The sequence below is a fragment of the Pecten maximus genome, chromosome 9 (assembly GCF_902652985.1).
Source record: "Pecten maximus chromosome 9, xPecMax1.1, whole genome shotgun sequence".
NCBI classification, from domain to species: domain Eukaryota; kingdom Metazoa; phylum Mollusca; class Bivalvia; order Pectinida; family Pectinidae; genus Pecten; species Pecten maximus.
Window position 1 is genome coordinate 39,911,577 of NC_047023.1, and position 23,634 is coordinate 39,935,210.

Here is a 23,634-nt window from a genome sequence, read left to right on the forward strand (position 1 = left end):
GAAAAGTTTCATAAGGTTTTTCCTTAAGGAAACCCCAATTCCGGGGGCTTCCATAAAATTAAAAGAAAAGGGGGGTTTTTTTAAATTTTTAATTTTTAGAATAAAAGTTTTATAATTTACATTTACCCGACTGTCCCAATAAAACCGTTATTCATTATTAAATTAATTTTTTAAATTTTTGGGGGGGTTTTTTTAATTTTTTTTTAAAAACTTTTTTCTTTAAAAAAAATCCCCCCCCTTCCCCTCAATTGGGCTTATTTTTTCAATCCAACGTTCAAATTTTTCCCCTTTTTAAAAAAACCCCGGGGCCTTTTTTTTCACCTTAATTATTTAGACTTTAAGCTTGAAGCCCCTTTTTTTAATTAAAAAAAATTTAAAACCTCCAAAAAAAACTCGGACTTGTTTTAATGACTACCCCTTGATAAAAATACCAAACTCAAAAGGGAAAATTTTTTTCCCCTTTTTTTAGTTAAAAGGCCCCTTTTTTAGTATAACATGAAGCCCCTTTTTAGTAATTTTCCCCCGGCACCTTGTTTTAGTATAAAATGGCGCCTTTTTTTTGTATAAAACCTGGGCCCTTTTTTTTAAAAAAAAGGAACCTTGTTTTTTAAAAATGGACACCCCTTCTTTAGTATAAATTTGGAAAACCCTTTTTTTTAAAAATGGAAACCCCTTTTTTTAAATTAAAAATTTAAACCTTTTTTTTTTAAAAAAAATGCAGCCCCTTTTTAAATATAAAATTTGGACAACCGTTTTTATAAAAAATGGACCCCCTTTTTTTTAACTCGCCCTTTTTTTAAAAAATGGTTGTTTATATAAAAGGACAAACTTTTTTTAAACCATGGGTCCCCTTTTTTATTAATTTTTTAAAACCCTTTTTTAGTTAAACCTCAAACCCAATTTTTTAACACCTGGAAATTTTTGATAAATCATGGACAGCCCTTGTTTTAGTAAAAAATAATGGTCAACCCTTGTATTAGTATAAAGCACATGGGCATTCCTACATATATTCTCAGTCAGGTTGTAGCTCGTTTCCATTTTATCACCTTATTTGTTTTTAGAAAGGCTTTCCTATAGTCATAATCATTCAAACGATTGATACAGACCTGCATTATGTAATTTCCGAGTGAACGTGCAAAGCGTTCAGGTCACATAGTTTGATACTGTTTCAAAAAGAAGTATGTGATTTTGATCTAGAATTTTGACTCAGCACCACAGTGACTTTGCACAATGTCCCAGCCAAAGTTCCATATATATGTGTTATAGATACTATATTACATACCTATATGTGGACCATGAGTTAGAACTTATTGCCAAATCCTTGCAATTTGTACCAATTAGAGACCGTAAACCGTGCAAAAGTATATTCTCAAATCGGTCTTCTTTAAACAAGTATTTTACAGACACATGGCATATATATTCCACATAGCTTAGTTTGAAATAGAGCGAGAAATCCCCAGAGAGAAATTCTAAACTGAATCAGCCATAATGTTATGTGTAAGAGAGGCTGACTAAGCCAGAGTAGTGTCCTATATCTGGAAACCTAGCGACAGACAGCGTCCTGTCTGAACTGTTGCGTGGGCATACATCTGTTGATCACAGATAAGACAAGGCTTGATATCGAGATATCAATTAACATACACTGTAGTATGTAATCACAAATATCATAATAAGAGTTTTAGACTAAATAGTTCACTTTATCTTATATCCCATACATGCATGGTATCGTCTAATCTCTGACATACTTTATTGCAGACTTTCTTACAGTTGCCATGAATTTTGAAATTATCAATAGTAAATGGCGTAAGTGGAGGTATTATCAACCGTCTTGTGTAATTCGTTTTGATCGTTCAGAAATACATATTTTGAGGAAAGTTCTCCTCATCTTTAGTACCCTCTACCTCCTGTTTAGAAAAGGTCATCACGTTTATAAACTAATGATGGATTAACTGATAGCGTTTTCAACTCTTTGAACTTCTTGAATAATTTTTTGGCGAACGTTCAAGTACAACTTCGTAATATTGACCTTTAATTGAATGAAACTTCATATCTATTATCTTCGAAAATATCAAAAAAACGTTTATCAGGAGATCATTCAAATATCACATATAGAGAATAAAGAGCTTCGTATTTTCTTGTTCTTTTAACTTGATCTCGAAATTATCATTTTCAGCGAAGCTTATCTTTATTCCATAAATCGCAGTTCTGGTAATCGATCAGTTTAAAACAAGTTAAACAAACCAAAGTCGGAACTATTTTGAGTAATATCGAGGACTGAAAAAGGCAAACGAAGCAAAAATAGAAAGTCTGACATACTTTAGATTAAAAACAACACACTAATAAAGAAAATCTCCAGTTTTATGCTGGTTTGGAGTAGTATATCGAGGTTTAGGACTTGGTGAAAATCAACGGGGCTGGTAATTATTTGACAATTATTTCTTTTGTGACGTAGGTCCGCGCCTACCCGCTGTAGTACGAACCTATCTGACGAGCGAAGAGATAAAAATAGTTGAATCAGATATGCTTAATACACACACGTGAAATATTATCGATTATGAAAAATTGTCACCATCGATCTAAGCATAATCTAGATGTCTTAGAACTCGTCCATGTCTTTTAAAAAAAAATTGCGTTGTTTTAGATTTCCGAGTCGGGGCGGAAGTGACGTTTGAAGACACCCCTACGAATGTTAGCGCAGTTTTGGGCGAAACAGCCGAACTTCCATGCATTATCAATGGCCTTGACCCAACAGTAAGTATGTAACAGCAACAGCAACAACAACAACAACAACAACAACAACAACAACAACAACAACGACAACAACAACAACAACAACGACGACAACAACAACAACGACAACGACAACAACAACAACGACAACAACCATTACACCACCACCACCACCACCACCACTACTACTACTACAATTAGATTCTGCTTACCAAGCAATATTCACTTTTTGCTGTTTTAAAACAAAACACATATTGTTGAACGTTTACAACTTCAGACTGTTTACATTATAAAACCTGTGAGAAAACATATCGTCTTACAATAGACAGCTTTCGACTAGTGGAATGACATTCGGTAAGAATGGGAAAGGCAATTAATACAGGCTTTCAGATTCGACACACTGGCTTAAAAAATACAATATCTGCGTTTTTATGTAAAAGCAACAGTAACTATATTGATTACTAAATTTTGTTAAATATTCTAAGCATATGATCAAGTAACTGTTTTTAATTTCGTGAATTAATTATAAGTTTCAACCTCGTTTACTTAATTTTTCAAATTGTCAGGGATATATCTTATCTCTACGAGTGTTTGATCCTTAGTCAATATATATAGATATATATATATCTTTCATGTGTATTTTCCTTAATTTGTTCATTTTAAAAGTATCATTGTATGTTTATTGACAATATAAGTTAATAAGTTGTCACTTGGCAAACAACACCTCCACCAATGACACCATCCATCAATGACACCATTTATCTATCACAGCCACACCCTCCATTAATGACACCCTTTATCTATGACACCCTCATTCAATGACACCCTCGATCTATGACACCCGCCATCAATGACACCCTTTATCTATGACACCCTCCATCAATGACACCCTTAATCTATGACACCCTCCATCAATGACACCCTTTATCTATGACACCCTCCATCAATGACATCCTTTATCTATGACACCCTCCATCAATGACACCCTTTATCTATGACACCCTTTATCAATGACACCCTCCATCAATGACACCCCTCCATCAATGACACCCTCCATCAATGACACCCTCCATCTATGACAACCTCCCTCAAATATTGGTCAAAACCATTGTATAAAAATATTTTATTACAATATATGAAGACAGGAATCGTTATACAATTTCAGCAGTACATAATTATAGACCATTATCATTTTGTATATAAAAAAATTTTGCCTTTAACAAGCATTGTCATTGGCTTACAAAAATGCTATCAGCCTAAAACGTAAAAAATTACGTCGCCTTTTGAAACGACGCTTTTAATTGGCTGGTACATCCGCGTAATGATTTCTAAGAGAAAATAATTCGTCAATAGAAATACTTTTCCACGAGAAAGGTGTAGAGTTCGTCGTTTTTATAGTCAATAATATCACAAGCGTAATTCACTTATTAGAGACTTCCATATATTCACAGAAGTTCATCAGGGAAGCAATCTTCGCAATATGTTTTGTTATGGGGCTATAACACACCGGAGTACCGTTTAGCCACAGGGACACGTTACAAAGTGTTATGTTTATATCGACCCCCCCCCCCCCCCCCCCCCCCCTATATTTTATACATACATTATTATTGTAACGTGTCCCTGTGGTTTAGCGGTATATTTAGAGTGCAGTCCGTTTATTTCTTTTGTTTGTGTGTTATAGCTCCACAACATAAAACAGTGTTCAGGTTTACCATTAAATACTAGACCATGTTTCACGATTCATACAGAACGTTCCTCTTCTATCGTAGGAGTTCTACTGTATTGTAGATTTAGGATGTCAGATGTTACTTGTAAATTTTCTGTCTTATCACCTACTCCCGAATGCCTACCTTATCCTACTCTCGATATCATTCTATATATAAGATTAAAACACAGCCCCACGGCATTACTTATTCTCATATCACCCCCTGGTGGGTAGCCTAGGTTTTTTCATTTTCACAAAAATTCCGTTTACATCCCCAGTCCTCCAAGGCTCTTATTTAAATTCGTCCTTGGCGTTACGGAGTATGCCATTTCACAAATCTCTCAACAGCTGGGGGAAAAACAAGGCTGGATTTGTACTTTTATTTTCATAGCTATTATATTTCGGCTTAAATTGGAAATGGTTTAAAGCTGTCTTCGCCGTATTTGTTATATTTTACTTTTTTAACTTTACTTTTGACATCTAAGTTTTGTTGATATTGACGTGATCGTTGAGAGTATTTATTAGGACTTGACGTCATCTCTCCTGATCTGAACGTTTCTTCTGGTATAATCAACTGTGTAGCTTAATCTTACACGTGCCAGTTTAAGGAGAATATTGTATTGCAAGCGAATATATATGTTGCGTTTTTAAGAGGAAAATTTTATATGTATAAGTGACAAGCGATGAATCATATGTAAAAAAAAGTTTGATTAACAGATTTGTCTATTTAACTCAATGTTGAAGCAGGCCGGTTTTTTTAGTTATCTACAGCTGTATCAAAACAGCTTATGTTGATCATTTTGATGTCTATTCCCAATACGAAAACAAGATTAAAACTGTGTGCGACCATATCAAAGAACATCCATACACCTGAAATATATGTTTATTCTTTAAAGACGATTTGTATATCTGATGTAAATATCGTGATTCACATACGTTTCATACGCCTGTGTTATTACTTATATGCCAAAGTTTATGTTAGTTTTAAGTATAGAATAAACAAACAAACGGCATAACTTATTTTCAAATATTCCTACATGTACATGTTTTAATGATATATCGTGAAATATTGTGAGTAAGTAAATTAAATCTTGCAAAGAAGATAACATACTCCGAACAACGACGGATTCACCATTGCCTGTGACATCTCATATCGCGTTAGAAATGAAGAGAACGATTCTGAGACGAGGTTTGGTCTGGATAACGGACTTGATACCATCTTTATGAAACCCACAGACTACAGATTATCTCGGAGTTGTAAAGGGGGCCATTACGCACAGTATCAGATACCAAGTTACAGATAAACCTAAACATTTCAGAACGAAGTGGACAGGTTAAATGGATTTGGTTTATACTTGTCTAGAGCAAGTGAGAGAAAACTACCAGAAACCAAAATAACTTTTAAAGCCTAGTTCGCTTTTAATATACACTTTTACTAAAAACAATTGTTGAAATAATACTTTTTCTTGAGATAATTTCGAAATGTAAACCTTATCAGATAGTTGTAATGATTGAATGGAGAGATATTATGGTAGTGATGTGAACTGCATGTTTATTACAATGATGAGAAACATATAGCGTTATCAGTTTATATCGAATAAAGATGTCGTGTGATTCAAGACTGTGAACAACTGAGCCCGGAAATATCCGCAATGTAGCAAAGATGGCTTATTTTACTTTACGCGACAACTTCCTGTAGTGTTCGGACGGATATTAAAAAGTTTTGTGTTATGTTTATATCAAAGGTTCAATGATGTGTTGCAGGATATAAGCAAGAATTCCGTCTCAGTTACATGTAGCCCCCCCCCCCCCCCCCCCCCCCCCCACACACACACACACACACACCCACACACACACACACACACACACACCCTACCCCCACCCCCTACCCCACCTCTCCACCTCTCCTCTTCATATTGAGGATTTTGGTACCAGCTCGATAAAAATACATGACAGCCAAGTAGTATTTTTTATGCTTTATGTCCTTTAAATTGCTACTTTTCACAAAGCACTAAATGGAGTTGAACCAAATTTGGTCAGAAAAATCCTTAGGGGAATGGGAACATATTTTGTAAAAATATTGGGTCTGATCCCCTGGGGCGAGAGGGGCAGGGCCCAATAGGGGAAATAAGGGTAAATCCATACTAGTCTTGAACAACTGAATGGATTTTGATGAAATCTGGTCTGGAGTATTATTGGGCTATAAGAAGGATTTGCCTTTATTGGGGCGGGAGAAAGGGGCCCAATAGGGGAAATATCCTTTCTTCTATTTCAAGAATGACAGGGTTTTGGCAACCTGTACTTTGAACCAATGTTTGGAGAGACAGTTCAAAAGTAGGAAAATATTTTAAATATAACTTAAATTGGAGTATTTCGTTAAAATTACTGAAATATCCAGATGAGCTATGCAGGCCCACTGGACCACTTATATTTAGATTGTAAAACCATTTGCTCACGTGACCATTGTTCTCTTTTTAATCTTCCAAAAAACATTGTGGGCCTATGACATAAGTAGTTCTTGCCAGTTTGTCAGCCATAACATGTTATTAAGGACTCTCTACCATTGGGATAATTCACACTACATTTATCGTAATTAATTGGAAATAGTTATTTAAAACATGGATCCTATGTTCTGTTTTAGTTAAATGTTCATTCTGCCACAGTCTATCGTCGAAATCGCCCCATTTAACCCCGACTCCCATACAAGTCTCGTGATGGAGTTTTAATGTCAATCCGTGTTCGTTTTCTAACCTGTTTGAAAAGTTCTCGTCTGTTTCCCTAATTTTACTCCAGACCACTTACATTAAAGGAAACATCTAGTTTATGTAGCGAATATAGTTACATAACAAATGCAGTCACCTTAAAATTACATCAACATATTGCATTTTACTTAGCCTCTTTACTGACATCATTGACGATTTATATAATAAGCATTTTGTATCGATTACAGAAATTAATATTCAGATAGAAATAAATAAATTAAGTGTAAAGGGTGTCAGTAAAGGCTGTCAGTAAAGGCTGTCAGTAAAGGGTGTCAGTAAAGGGTGTCAGTAAAGATTGTCAGTAAAGGGTGTCGGTAAAGGGTGTCGGTAAAGGGTGTCAGTAAGGGGTGTCAGTAAAGGGTGTCAGTAAGGGGTGTCAGTAAGGGGTGTCAGTAAAGGGTGTCGGTAAAGGGTGTCGGTAAAGGGTGTCAGTAAGGGGTGTCAGTAGAGGGTGTCAGTAAGGGTTGTCAGTAGAGGGTGTCAGTAAAGGGTGTCAGTAAAAGGTGTCAGTAAGGGGTGTCAGTAAAGGGTGTCAGTAAGGGGTGTCAGTAAAGGGTGTCGGTAAAGGGTGTCGGTAAAGGGTGTCAGTAAAGGGTGTCAGTAGAGGGTGTCGGTAAAGGGTGTCAGTAAAGGCTGTCATTAAAGGGTGTCAGTAAAGGGTGTCAGTAAAGATTGTCAGTAAAGATTGTCAGTAAAGGGTGTCGGTAAAGGGTGTCAGTAAAGGGTGTCAGTAAAGGGTGTCAGTAAGGGGTGTCAGTAAAGATTGTCAGTAAAGATTATCAGTAAAGATTGTCAGTAAAGGGTGTCAGTAAAGGGTGTCAGTAAAGATTATCAGTAAAGGGTGTCAGTAAAGGGTGTCAGTAAAGATTATCAGTAAAGATTGTCAGTAAGGGGTGTCAGTAAAGGGTGTCAGTAAAGATTATCAGTAAAGGGTGTCAGTAAAGGGTGTCAGTAAAGATTATCAGTAAAGATTGTCAGTAAGGGGTGTCAGTAAAGGGTGTCAGTAAAGATTATCAGTAAAGGGTGTCAGTAAAGGGTGTCAGTAAAGATTATCAGTAAAGATTGTCAGTAAAGGGTGTCAGTAAAGGGTGTCAGTAAAGGGTGTCAGTAAAGATTATCAGTAAAGATTGTCAGTAAGGGGTGTCAGTAAAGGGTGTCAGTAAGGGGTGTCAGTAGAGGGTGTCAGTAAAGGGTGTCAGTAAGGGGTGTCAGTAAAGATTATCAGTAAAGATTGTCAGTAAAGGGTGTCAGTAAAGGGTGTCAGTAAGGGGTGTCAGTAAGGGGTGTCAGTAAAGGGTGTCAGTAAAGGGTGTCAGTAAAGGGTGTCAGTAAAGGGTGTCAGTAAAGGGTGTTAGTAAAGGGTGTCAGTAAGCGGTGTCAGTAGAGGGTGTCAGTAAGGGTTGTCAGTAAGGGGTGTCAGTAAGGGTTGTCAGTAAGGGGTGTCAGTAGAGGGTGTCAGTAAGGGGTGTCAGTAAAGGGTGTCAGTAAAGGGGTGTCAGTAAAGGGTGTCAGTAAAGGGTGTCAGTAAAGGGTGTCAGTAAAGATTGTCAGTAAAGGGTGTCGGTAAAGGGTGTCAGTAAAGGGTGTCACTAAAGATTGTCAGTAAAGGGTGTCAGTAAAAGGGTGTCAGTAAAGGGTATCAGTAAAAGGGTGTCAATAAATGAATTCAATTAACAGACATTGTTACCACTCTGAACTGTTTATCTCTGTTACACTTACCGTCCCATGGCAGTTTTTTTTAGCAGTTATGGTTTGTAAGCATAAACACTTTTTTATCTCGCATTTCATTCAGGCAATTTATAATACGGAGGATACAATATCAGTGATATAAATGCTACCAACAAGATTTTGATATAAATACATGGCCTATCTGACTATCACCAGCCGGGATTTAAGATTTACTAATGTACTGAAAATAGAATCACCAATGCAATGTATCAGTGAAAGAATTATACATAAACTTAAGTTTTGTGCGGTGCGTAAGTTTCATTTCAGCAACTAAAATAAAACTTTCAAACGATAACTGCCTGGATTTATTTTCTGTTAATACACATGCTATGCTTGTTCCACTGGCTGTGTTAGATAAAACGTAAATCTAACTGGTACGTTTGTACTTGTATCCGTAACATTATCCTACCCTCACCATTAAATCACTATCAATACATGCCAAGCCAGCGACAGTAATGACTTGAAATGTACAACAGTACCGTGGTAAACGTAAATTAACTTAAATCCTCATTTTAGGTCAGTTCAGTGCGTTTAGTATAAAGGTTATATGCTACGTTAAGTATTGAAGTTTTTTTATACGTTTAGTTTTGCTTTACACTATTACCACCCTCCATGAGTTACATACTTTACACTATTACCACACTCAAAAAGTTACATACTTTACACTATTACCACCCTCCAATAATTACATACTTTACACTATTACCACACTCAAAAAGTTACCTACTTTACACTATTACCACCCTCCAAACGTTACATACTTTATAATATTACCATCCTCTAATAGTTACATACTTTACACTATTACCATCCTCCAAACGTTACATTCTTTACACTATTACCACCCTCCAACATTTACCTACTTTACACTATTACCACCCTCCAAACGTTACATACTTTACACTATTACCACCCTCCAATAGTTACACACTTTACACTATTACCATCCTCCAAACGTTACATACTTTACACTATTACCACCCTCCAAACGTTACATACTTTACACTATTACCACCCTCCAATAGTTACACACTTTACACTATTACCATCCTCCAAACGTTACATACTTTACACTATTACTACCCTCCAATAGTTACACACTTTACACTATTACCATCCTCCAAACGTTACATACTTTACACTATTACCACCCTCCAATAGTTACACACTTTACACTATTACCGCCCTCCAAAGTTACCTACTTTACACTATTACCATCCTCCAATAGTTACCTACTTTACACTATTACCATCCTCCAATAGTTACACACTTTACACTATTACCACCCTCCAATAGTTACATATACTTTACACTATTACCACCCTCCAATAGTTACATATACTTTATACTATTACCACCCTCTAATAGTTACATACTTTATACTATTACCCTCCTAAAAGTGGTTCATTGTTTTTGAACAATTACCATCCTCCATTAGTTACATACATGTACATTTCTCTATTACCACCCTTTATGAGTTACACATATATACTTTCCACCTATACACCCTCCAAGGTTACTCTCTAAACTTTTCATTTCATGCTTTCAAGAACGTTAACTTGTGTAGTACATATCTGCTAGTCTCCAATATAGTTTTATTAATAAAGTAAATATGAATGATGTTTTTGATTACCAGATACTTGTAATGTGGATCAACAAGAAGACCTCCACTCCTTACTCCATAGGACGTATGATATTTACCGGTGATGAGAGATTTGGATTCACCTCTTCATCATCAATTGTCGATTGGAGTGTATTACTCCGAGACGTCAAACAATCGGACCAAGGGATCTTCACCTGTCTGGCCAATACAAAACCCAAGAAAATCCGGGACATACACCTGACAGTACTGAGTATGTAAATCTAATTAAATACCTGGACATACACCTGACAGTACTGAGTATGTAAATCTAATTAATTACCTGGACATACACCTGACAGTACTGAGTATGTAAATCTAATTAATTACCTGGACATACACCTGACAGTACTGAGTATGTAAATCTAATTAAATACCTGGACATACACCTGACAGTACTGAGTATGTAAATCTAATTAATTACCTGGACATACACCTGACAGTACTGAGTATGTAAATCTAATTAAATACCTGGACATACACGTGGACATACACCTGACAGTCCTGAGTATGTAAATGTAATTAAATACCTGGACATTCACCTGACAGTACTGAGTATGTAAATCTAATTAAATACCTGGACATACGTCTGACAGTACTGAGTATGTAAATCTAATTAAATACCTGGACATACATCTGACAGTCCTGAGTATGTAAATCTAATTAAATACCTGGACATTCACCTGACAGTACTGAGTATGTAAATCTAATTAAATACCTGGACATACACCTGACAGTCCTGAGTATGTAAATCTAATTAAGTACCTGGACATACACCTGACAGTCCTGAGTATGTAAATCGAATTAAATACCTGGACATTCACCTGACAGTACTGAGTATGTAAATCTAATTAAATACCTGGACATACACCTGACAGTCCTGAGTATGTAAATCTAATTAAGTACCTGGACATACACCTGACAGTACTGAGTATGTAAATCTAATGAAATACCTGGACATACACCTGACAGTACTGAGTATGTAAATCTAATTAAATACCTGGACATACACGTAACAATATTGAGTATGACAATATAATAAGAAACCTCCCTACCTATGTCCTAGGGTAAGAGAAGAAAATCTCACCTTAATAAACACTTGAATGTATTTGTCTGTGACTAGGAACTAAAACCGAATATGCTGATATTTCAGGCCCTCCTAAGATAACTAACTCCTCCGCGGAAACAACAAGTGTCATCGCCGGCGATACTGTGGAGCTTATGTGTATGGGCGAAGGATCTCCACCACCAACAGTGTCCTGGTACGAAGATAGTCTGACGGGTAGAAATATGGGTACGTCATAAGTAGATAAACCAGCTAGTTGTCTGACTGTATGTGTCTGATCTAGTCAAACCAGGATCAACTTCAAACTATTTGCAACAAAATTCATTTTCGATGATTAATAACAAACAAAATCACCAAAACTGAATACCATTAATTAAGAATAATTACTGCCTGGACTCAGTTTGAAGTATCAACTCTTGTAACACTGAATTAAAGAATGTATCTGTAATGCTATATTACTTATATAGGAGCCATCACCCTGAAATACGTCTCACCACCAACATTATATTGATACCGGCTTTATAAAATACATTGGAATATATTGTGTTTGATAAGTTTATAATACTTCCAAATATCAAAATTAAAGAGTGTTCAGATGTGGCTTGCGGGACTTACTTGGAGCTGTTTCAGATTCTAAATTGAACAATATTTCAATGTAGGCAACTTGGATTTTAACAATATTTTCAGCTATTGAAAACTATGTAATTGTGTGTATTTTCCAATCTGTTAAAATGTTTTGAATTTTTTTCGCAATTCTTCGACAATGAAGTTGGAACAAGCGCGAGACTACTGATTCACAACATCTCGGGAATATCTGGCGGACATTACCGAGGGTACAGAGAGTATCATTGTTCCTTGGACAATGGCCACCCGCTGGTTGTATCGAGGAAGTTTCGAGTGGATGTACAATGTAAGTATATAGACTCTTAAATATGGAAATTCTTCCTCACATCAAGGTAACTAATTCAGGTTTTAATTCATTCCGTAAGCGATATAATATGTACTTGACGTTTGTCTGAAATCCAATATTGGAAATTATTGAATTATGGACAAATTTCAACTTCCAGTCCACATGTAGACATTTCTTTCGACATATTGTTTAACCGTCACCAATAATGTAGATATCAACATTTCAAATCCCTTTACATCACTGAGGAGTCATATAGGAAAGCTATAGTTGTGTGATACAGTTTAATTATTGTCTGGCTATGCTTTACAGAAGTCCCAATTGTGTTGAGTGTTCTTTATTCGATAGTAGGACCTTTCGGAAATGAAAATATATCATCATTTCTAGAATATACACTTACAATTATGTACTAGGAGTCGAAGGAAATACCGGTCTTTAACACAACAGTAGAACTGTACACAATGAGACGATGTAGTCATCCTATGGTATATACCCTTACATCCGTGTCTATGTCACGTGGAATTTACTGTACAAGTACATTCCATATGACATGAGTGATATCCAGTTTATATTTATATATGTAGTGGTTGTGGAGTTATAAAATACTGATGGCATAATAAAATTGTTACCGTACATGCGTTTTACGATGTTTATGGACAAAAAGGCTATCTTTGTGACATATATTCAAAGAAAGCCATAGCATTAATTTGTATTGGTTTCATTAATTGCTGGAGATGAATTTATAGATATTTATTTATAGATATTTTATAAATATTTCTTTGCTCAGCTGCACCAAACCTACAGCTCGTCACTCCTAGTGACAGAATTGTGCCCGCCGGAAATGACGTCATGATGGCAATACGCTGCACAGGAAACCCTTCTCCAATGGTAGAATGGATTCATAATGGTTATGCCATTGAGCAAGGTAACAAGAGATACAAAGTCGACTCTCAGGAAGATTACATCAACTCATTAACAATCACTGGTGTGAATGAAGACGAGTTCGGATTTTACAGGGTTCAATGTGAAAACATGTTTGGCCATACAGGAGCTGTTTTCCAAATAAAACAACTCGGTAAGGGAATCTGTTTTCAATTTCTTTTATCATCTGATATTAATGCTTGTGTTTCTGCTAATATGAAACTATCATAAATTGATATATATGTATACGTAACCAACGTCTTGTAACTCAATATATGAACTAAACATGTAAGCAGCCCTATATGTCAATTACTGTCTTCGGTTGTTTTTGGTTGTCTCCTTTTTTTGAGTCTTGACCAAATCTTGTATGATTTTAATCCAAACTTTTCGAAACTCTACTTATATATCATTACTGGACTTCAAACTTCTACACTTCTTTTTCGTATTCAATCTTCATAACCACGTGGCGATACTGGTACACTGTTAACCTGACCTTTTATAGATCTGGACACTAACATGATTGCTAATGTTTTGGTTTCAAAAGAATTATGTCCTTTTGTTGAATTTTTTTTCTCGCAATGTATTTGTTATCTGAATGAGTTTTAATTGTTATAATTTACACTGTAACCACTGACACAGTTTTAACTAGATCACTATCCCTACAGACCTTCACAGGGAGAGGGTCATATTTAACTAGATCACTATCCCTATAGACCTTCACAGGGAGAGGGTAATATTTATAACGTTTGTGTGAATTGTTATAATTGCCGATTTACCATTTTATAGTTCCCCCGGATATCGACCTAACACGTTCCAGTGGAAACCAGACTGTGTATCTCGGAGCCTCTCTGAATGTATCCTGTTACAGCTCATCAGAAACCGCCATGTTTAACTGGTACAAATCAGGAGATCAGGGCATCAGTCAATGTAAGTATGAAGCAAACCATACATACCATTATCTGTTTGTGAGTCTTCTGTTAATTTGTCCAATTTGAACAATACACTGTTTGTTTTTCTGTAATATTTTTTTTCCAGTTTTAATAATACACTGTTTTGTTCTGTAGTAATATGTCCAATTTAAACAATACACTGTTTGTTCTGTAGTAATTTGTCCAATTTGAACAATACACTGGTTTTTTTCTGTAATATTTTTTTCCAATTTTAATAATACACTGTTTTGTTCTGTAGTAATGTCTTATTTCATTTCTAAATTTCTGTTCGCTGTTGGTCATTTGCTGCTGTTTTGTTAACATCCTCCCCCAATTGACGGGCGACATTAACCACCGGAAAGCCAGCATATTTTTCCATACAATATCAGTGTGTTTTGCTGATTACATTGAGAGGCACAGAAAAGTTAAAGAGACATTCCTTCATTAGAACGCCAGATATGAGTTGTACAGTATCTTATAAGATTTATAATTTGTATAAGCTTACACTCACTATCTTTGACTAATTGTGATGGAATCAATATCACATTTGTAGAGAAAATCCGCAAACTCTGCCACTGTGCATCCGCACTGGAATATTCCGCCATGCTTACTCGGCTTCATTTACATATCACGTGACACCATAGACAACCGTAAACAGATTCACATCATAGCGAGTGCTGTGGGTGTGTCTCCTGTTATAACCATTTTTTACTTATTTACACGAAATTGATCTATCTCGTGCACAATGTCGCATAAATATGAACATCGCACGGCACACACGTGTGACACGCGTGTAAATTAACGAAATGGCTGCATATCGAGTAAGTACGGAGATAAGACAAATACACAATATACTTGTAAAATAATTTATTGTGGTTCGATGAAGTAAGATCTAGTTTTAATGTCTGGGAATTGTCAGCACGGTAGCAAGTGTAACTTCGAGCTTAATAACCAATGGATATGCACAAAAGACATCACTATATGCTGTAGTTATTGCAAACCCTTCTACACCTTTTCTTGCGTATTAAAGTTAGATATGGTGTAGACTTATTTGCAATAACTACATATAGTGCATATAGTGATGTCGTTTATGTATATCCATTGAGTATTAAGCGTTACGGGTCCCGTGCACTTATTAAACTGTTGATATGATACAGTAAATGACTTAAAAAGCAACAAGCTTACCGCGAGCTGGTACATTCCCCCGCCATTATCCGACTTTTAGTGTTCCCATATCTATTACAGGTCACGTGTAAATTTTACAAGTTATATGAAATGTATAGATAATCCTATTATATATGTGTTGTGTAGATAAAGAAAGGAATTTTTGCTATCAACAGCTTAGGTCAATTGAGATTGACAATGCGATTTGTGAACTTTGTTGCCAGTATTACTCCATTACTGGCCTCGCGTTGCCCGATACAGATCATTTAAAAAAAAATTGAAACCCCCCAGCTTAGGCTCTGGGTCCGCAACTGGTGACATATAGATAATCATATCATACGGAAGTGTGTAGATAATCCTATTATACATATGATGTAGAGATAATCTTTTACCTTATTTGATGTATTTGATGCGGCGGAATATAAAACATTATACTTATACACGTAGCTTTTTTTAGTTAAACATCTAACCTTTGTCTTGGACAGAAACGAACAACAATTTAATAAGACAGACAAAAAGATGATGTGGTTATCATGAGAATCAATCTTAAAGCACTAAATAAGCTTGATATATAATAAATAACATATATAAACACTAGTTAACTGTTTAACTGTTTAAATTGTCGTGTAATGCCATTAAAAGAACTTCAGTGCCACTTCTATTCCACCGCGTGTACTTCAAACGCCTAGATGTATAGATGTATCTAACTTTTCTTCATTATTGCACTCGTTTTTTTGTTTGTTTGTTTGTTTGTTTTTTAATCCCACATATATGCCGATATTCCCTTATTTCTTTTTAATATGAGTTAATTATTTTATAGTTTATAAAGAGAATAATCTTGTATCCAATAATATAATAATTGCACATACATGTGCATGTGATGTTTAAATATTTTCAGTTCTTCCACAAGAGTCTTGTAAGATTCAAGTTTCGTCCCTTCGTTTTCTATTTAATTTGCGAACTTCGAGAAAAAGTGAACATATTACATGTCTGGCTCCAATCTTGATGTTTCGCGGAAGTATGTAGATCCAAATTATATGTTTGTATTTCAATGATAGAGAACCCATTTAAACTTTTCCCTGTAAAGTTGATTGTTGATGTTGGTGTTAATTCATGTAATATTTTTGTTCAAACTACTATGGATTGCTATATTTTCTAAATATGAATTGAACCTTGTTTAAGAAGACCCCTTATTCTCTTTCTGTACATTTAGGAAATTTGCTTTAAAATATGTTTTTCTGTCCCCCATCAACTGTATAGTGCATATACCATCCATAGATTGAAATGAAGGGAGATAACTCTGATATATCAGAATGTAATATATATATTTAAGTACACTGATCCGGATTGTTTTGCTATTACAGCACCAGTAGGGTCGGGGAACACGTTGTCATTCCAATCAGTCAAAGCCTCTGACGCCGGAACTTACGTGTGTATGACCGGAAACATCGTAGGATACACAACACATCATATCACCATCACTATTCGAGGTAAGACTGCACGTGCTGGTCATAGTGACATCGTCGGATACTTGTATACTACACTACGACGATGCCTTTGTGCATGCTCACGTGCATCTTTGTTTCCGGAATGTAGATATCAGTAATGTATAGTAGAATAGTGCCATCATGTAAATTTGTCTGCAGTTAACTGATCTAAAAGGAAAGGAACTAGTTCTAAAAAGATTTGCACAGCAATTATTGAGGCGTCTCAAACAGTGCACACATGATTTCAAACAGTGCACAAATTCCCTCAAACAGTGTACAGTGTACACATTCCCTCAAACATTCCACATATTCCCTCAAACACCGCACACATTCCTTCAAACATCGCACACATTCCCTCAAACATCGCACACATTCCCTCAAACACCACACACCTTCCCTCAAACATTCCACTAATTCCCTCAAACACCGCACAGATTCCCTCAAACTGTGCAAATATTCCTTCAAACATCGCACACATTCCTTCAAACAGCGCACACATTCCCTAAAACATTCCACACATTCCCTCAAACATCGCACACATTCCTTCAAACAGCGCACACATTCCCTAAAACATTCCACACATTTCCTCAAACATTCCACACATTCCTTCAAACTCCATATTTGCACTGTCCTTTGACCTTGTTAGGTTCACACTCACATAACGATTTAATATAGTTCTGATAAATGTCTAAACACTGTATTCATATTGTGTGTATAGAATGATCCTACTGAATCAGAACTGACGAAAAAGGGGCAACTAAAATTCATAACCTGTTCACTAATGATTTTGTATCGTCAATATTGCTAATTGTGTTATATTCAGTTACAGGGAAATAACATATATAGTTTATTGTTTTTGACCCGAGAAGAAAACAATGTCAAATTACTCGTTGTTGTTATAATAGTACCAATATTTATGATACATTTATATTTATGGCATGAACAGAATTTATTTACCACATGCATTTTGACGATTTATATTTGGATGTATTAACAGAATTAATATTCCCAAGGATACCGAAGTCGCGTTTAATTAAAACAATATCGCGATATCTTTCAAATGGACCAAGCTTCTAAAGGTAAGTGGGTGATCCAGTTGTCACTAACACTAATTAAGGAAACAAATGTATTCCATATTGGAATCCATGTACAATGTGCTTTCAAATACTGTACAGGGAACTGCATTGAAGTTTAGCGAAAGGACCTACGGAACTAACGTTCAACGATGCTGATTGGTTCAATTTGTAACTCGTTTACCTGTCAATCTATACTGCGAAGTATGTGGGCGGAGCCTGTTCAGTGTTCAAACGTTGAAACAGCCGGTGTGTCGGTAAAAGCCTTTCATGTCGGTGGGAGTGATTTCCTCTATGGCACGTATGATAGAGAGTTTTAAGTTCACACTCGCAAGTTCCCGGAATCGTTTTTGGGTCATTAAAGATTTAATTTTCGCAAAACAATTTTCAACTGGATTTAGATCCGGTGAATATACAGGCAAAAATGTATAGCCGACACCCTGCATTTGGAAAAACTGTGAAAGGGCTATCTCTGCGTTGTTATGGTGTATTGCACAATTATCCACAACTACTACATCGCCCGGTAAAAAAGCCGATCGACCAAGTCGGTCCTGAGATAAACTTGCTTCATTCCAGAAGTTCAAGTACGTGTTCATGTTAGAAGGTCCATCCACGAAATTGTAATATATAACACCATTCAAACCTACAACTAGGTTTAAAGTTAAATTACGACCTGGGTGAAATTTGCCTATTTCAACACATGCAACACCCTTTTTAGAATGACCATAATTAGAGTTAGTGGTGGTTATTTTGAACCCACTCTCGTCCATAAATTTCACTTGACAGGGCCGTACCGTTTTGCAAAAATCCATATAGGCTTGTGTGTAAACCATATTATGTTGCGAAAACCTGTCACAGAATGGGCGTGTAATCCGTTTATATGTAAGATCCAATTTTTTTGACATAGTTCTGTATATAGTAGAAGTATCAACTTTTCCCGAGACGGGGGAATATTCAATCAATTTTTGTTTCAGTTCTGTCCCGGTTATAGATGGTCTATCTTTTTTTTTTTAAATGTATCATCTCAATATCGGTTGTATTAAGCTTTGGTCTTCCCAATGTATTCCGTGTTTTTTCCGATAGAGCGCCATCTGACACATATTGCCTCCAGAAATTTGTTACAGTCTGGCGATTAACTTTATACTTTTCCGCAACTTTGGTAAAAACTCCTCTAGGAATTTCTCCGGTCAAAACATTCCCTCCAAGATGCAATGTTTCTTGGACAATCAGCTTTCTTAAATCCGAACTAATGCCGTCTCCTTTTTTGTACTCTCTACCACTCGCGTTTTTCCGTGTAGTCATTTTGATTTTTTTTCTTCAATTTATGACATTGGCGCCAAAATATCTAAAAATAAATAATAAAAAGCGCGAAATGTCGCTTTGGTGTTAGTCACGCTTTGCTTTCTTTTAAATATTTCAATTGAAATACTGCTTTTGATCATTATATATTATAATGGTTATTTTAACGATAACACCAAAAACAAAGTCCAAATATACATGTTTGTGACGATTAATTAAAATTTTTTTTTTTTAAAAATCGAACCTTCCGAAACCCTATTTCAATCAAGAAATGGAAGCGTCCAATCAACAAAGGTTACGTCACGGTCAAAAGCGTGCGACCCGTAGAATACCACATGTTACATGTAGGTCATACCGATTGCAGTGTATCAAATACAGTTATGGAGTCGTTACAGGTGCAGATTGAATATGGACACGAGAAAATAAGGAAATTTAATATTCCAGATCGGGTTTGTATACAGTGTCGGATTGACAATTTGCGGGAAAAGATATTCGGAATACAATATCTTGACGACGAGGGAGCCTGGGTCATTGCGGTGAGCGATACTTGCATTGCTGAAGCTTTTAGGTGTGCTAAAGTTCTATCGGGTACATCAATGAGGAGAATGAAATTACGTACATTTGATGGAAACTCCCCACAGCCATTTGTAAGTCACAAAGAAAGAAACGATTCGTTACAGCCACGGTCTTTATTTTCGGATGATAGCCATGATATGCATGTAGATGCCAACCAGGCTGTCGTGGGACAGAGTCACCAAGGCACTGTGTGTACTCCGCATGGATCAACTAAGGTATATAAAACACCTTTACAGTTGATGATGGATGATTTACAGGATGACATGCATGTGAAAACTGTGGAATTAGATAGTGCTAAAGAACAACTACAGGCTCTGGAAAAAAAGTATTCAAATCCTAATATAAAAGCTGATAAAACAAAGTTGCAGTGTGGGCAATGCCACATGAGACTCGGACACACAAAACGCAACTGTGATTGGGGCGTGTGTGAAGGGCCTCACATGTGCAATGATCTTGATAAGCATGACGTTCAAAAAAAACAAATTGTGGACGCTGCAGCGACAGTGAAAACTTTGACAAAAGAACTTGAAAAACTTAAACAGAATCTTGGCTTAAAGCAGCACACGTACGACGAAACATGTAATACATTTTTCAGTAAGGTTTTGCCTTACCTCGTCAACACGGATATAGAGAAGTATTATCCCGTGGGTGCCTACGGTCTTCGCGCGCTCTGGATGGGGGCTATACATCCCGATATAGCGGTCTTGGAGAAACGTTTTAGAGGTATTGTACCGAAGGATCTTGATTCTGCAGAAAAACATTTGCCGCAATATTAAAATCTGACTGTTCCACAAAATTTGGATTCAACAAAGCCAAAGTCCACAACAATCCTGTGAAGCAACTTTTACAACAGAGGGGCGTTCAATACCCCGAGTTTTCAACGGGAACTCAAACGTCTGCGACGCTAAGTACCCCCGCGACGGCGAACTCGGCGATAGCCTGGCAACCTAATTTTAACTGGATAACGCCATCTAACATGGTGGTTGGCCCGTCGACAACGTCACCACAAATAATGCACGTGCTATATCAGCTCCAATTCAACAATCCGTTTGTGAGACCCATATCTGAAGAAGACGACTTGTGTTCGCCACTACCCCCAAAGAAAAGGAAGATGTGAACATACAAATAGCATGTGTCAAAAGTTTCCTTTTTGTGTAGGATAGTACATTCTCACCAGGTACCATCAAAGATTTTCTTTCTTTTAATATTATCGCCTGCGAGTGAGGCAATTCTTTTTAATTTTCAGTACACTTTTAAAAATAATTTTCATCATTAAACTTTTGATAAAACGAGTGTCGCTTGTTTTGTATTATTGATTCTGAAATGAATGTTCTAACGGGAAATTTTAGTAGTATTGTATTTAAAAAAAAATGTATGATTTTCAATTTATTCATTACAGCACATTTATGTAGCATGAAGGCAAATGTAGATGTACAAATATATATCCACAATGATGTAAAATAATTTCTTTTAACAATGTAGAAAAATCATTTTGTCATCATTTGTATACCGAAAATGCAAGATTTATCAGTTTGTTTCAATTAATTGTTCCTACGGAAATATTTCGGCATTTAGAGTTAACTGCTAAATTATTGCCCATTTGTATGTTTTTCAAATAAAATGGATATATAGTATATACATCAACACACTTTATCATGCAATATGAACAAATAACCGTGAGGGATACGTGTAGGATAACACAAGTACATTTTACGTTTTAACAAAAAAAATCTTTTTGTAATTACGAATGTGCTAAATATGGGAAAGTTGAAAATAGTATATCGTTCCCGAAATTGAACATTTCATTTCATTCATCATGTCAAGCCATGGCAGTTACGTGTACTACAATGTACGATAAGATCAAAGGGACAGTAATGCATCGCAAGACCTCCGCTGTGACACTGAAGGAATCCGACAACAAACGATTTGATTGGTCATTCGATCAAAAGGAGTAAACGGAGGGGCGGAGCAATGAAACGCTAAACTTTAATGCAGTTCCCTGTATACTACATTGGTTATATCTTACTTTACATTTCGCTGGTATCTTTAGCTTTAAATTTATCAGTGTTTGTTTGGTGTTATGGTAGTACTTAAAATATTTAAGTCAATTATTTTCCATGTTATTGAAATGTATTATGATTAATATTTTGTTTACTTATGCATTATATATGTGTTTATCGCAGCCTGGTCCCGCCCACCCCCGGTGTCTGTAATGCTGCTCAGACGACCCTAGTGCTTTGTTTGTACGTATGTTCCTGTACCGTATTTTTGCAATAATGTTTTTGTGTTCAAGCTCATTCAAACTTACTGGTAGCAATATGACAACATTCATTGCCTGAGTTTAAATGCTGAACATAGCAGTCTTATTCATATGCAATGTCTCCTCATAGAAATATCCGATTGCATGAATGTAATTTGCGTATTTTACACATAATTATTTTTCACGCTGGCAGCATGTCGCTAAATTATATTTGCCATAAATACTAATATTAGATTAGTTATGATTAACGATATAATACTTCTTTGACAAATAATGTGGGTACGAACATGCTCTTAATATACGGAAATCTATGAAATATAGGTACACGAAAATTCTACGGGATTGAACAGGATCACACATATACATTTTATATAACTTGGCACGTTACAAGCTAGTTCTTATATAGATTATCTGGTTTTTCAGTACAATTGTTGTAAAAGATATTGTTTTCATGGTGTTTAATATTCGTGAAAAGAATGAAATCGAAAAATATGATTTGTTCTTTTAAGGCTTGGCAAATTCCAGGAAATGTAGTGTTAAGGTTACCAGTGTTAAATAGTATATCCTGATATGGATAAGCTGGTTATAATATTTTCACGGCGTATTAAATTCTTGCATTGCTTTCAATGTTACTGAAGCTATACAGCTGTAAACACCGTGAGATCAGTGTGGACAATGCAGTGTTGTCGATCTCTTTCCAAAATAGACATCGACGCTCAGGAGTTTTCACCAATCTCGTATCACATAGTTACACTCATATATATATATCACCTCAGGAGTTATCACCAATCTCGTATCACATAGTTACACACCCACACATATATATATATATATCACCTCAGGAGTTAAACCTTTCGCAAATCTCGTATCACATGGTTATACATGTATTATTACACGGAGCAAACATCTCACAGATCGGCGGGAACATGCGATAATGGAAAACAAGCGACAACATTGTTAGTTGGTTTGTTCTTGCGTTCTTGTTTATTAGTTTATAACTTTAATTCAATAAATAAAAGATAAACAGATGCTGACGGTATTTGATCAATCAGGATGGTGATGTAGAACGATTGACACGTACAAAACAATAACATATATATCCCTCTATATCAAAACATAAACAAAAACCTAAAAAATAAACATATGTGTATGTCATTCCTGTCGACCATATCTCTGCAGTTTTTGTGCAGTAAGTAAGTTTTATTTGTGTGGAAAGGCGTCAGTAAAAGCGAAAATTTTAGATCTGTTTCCCGTTATAGACCAAACAATATCATGATGAATATACATGTAAGATGATAGCTTATCTAAAATGTGTTATAAGAATTGGCCCAAAGCCTTGCAAACTGGTGCAGCGAGCGGGTAAAGTATATAAAAATTAAATGTATGTA

The 23,634-nt window shown here is 35.9% G+C and overlaps 2 protein-coding genes across 2 annotated transcripts in view; both read left to right on the forward strand.

Moving 5' to 3' along the window:
• Positions 1–2,641: 2,641 nt before the first annotated feature.
• Positions 2,642–18,201, forward strand: LOC117334192 (peroxidasin-like protein). The gene is made up of 8 exons (XM_033893676.1): positions 2,642–2,751; positions 10,562–10,778; positions 11,718–11,858; positions 12,400–12,540; positions 13,325–13,612; positions 14,245–14,385; positions 16,916–17,041; positions 18,036–18,201. The coding sequence occupies exons 2-8, from the start codon at positions 10,571–10,573 to the stop codon at positions 18,113–18,115; spliced, it is 1,125 nt and encodes a 374-aa protein (XP_033749567.1). The 5' UTR covers positions 2,642–2,751; positions 10,562–10,570; the 3' UTR covers positions 18,116–18,201.
• A 3,841-nt stretch (positions 18,202–22,042) lies between these two features.
• LOC117334191 (protein amalgam-like) overlaps positions 22,043–23,634 on the forward strand; it is a 58,203-nt gene continuing 56,611 nt past the window's right edge. The window contains exon 1 of the mRNA XM_033893675.1: positions 22,043–22,229. The gene's annotated coding sequence lies outside the window, so the exon portion shown is untranslated. The remainder of the gene's footprint in view (positions 22,230–23,634) is intronic.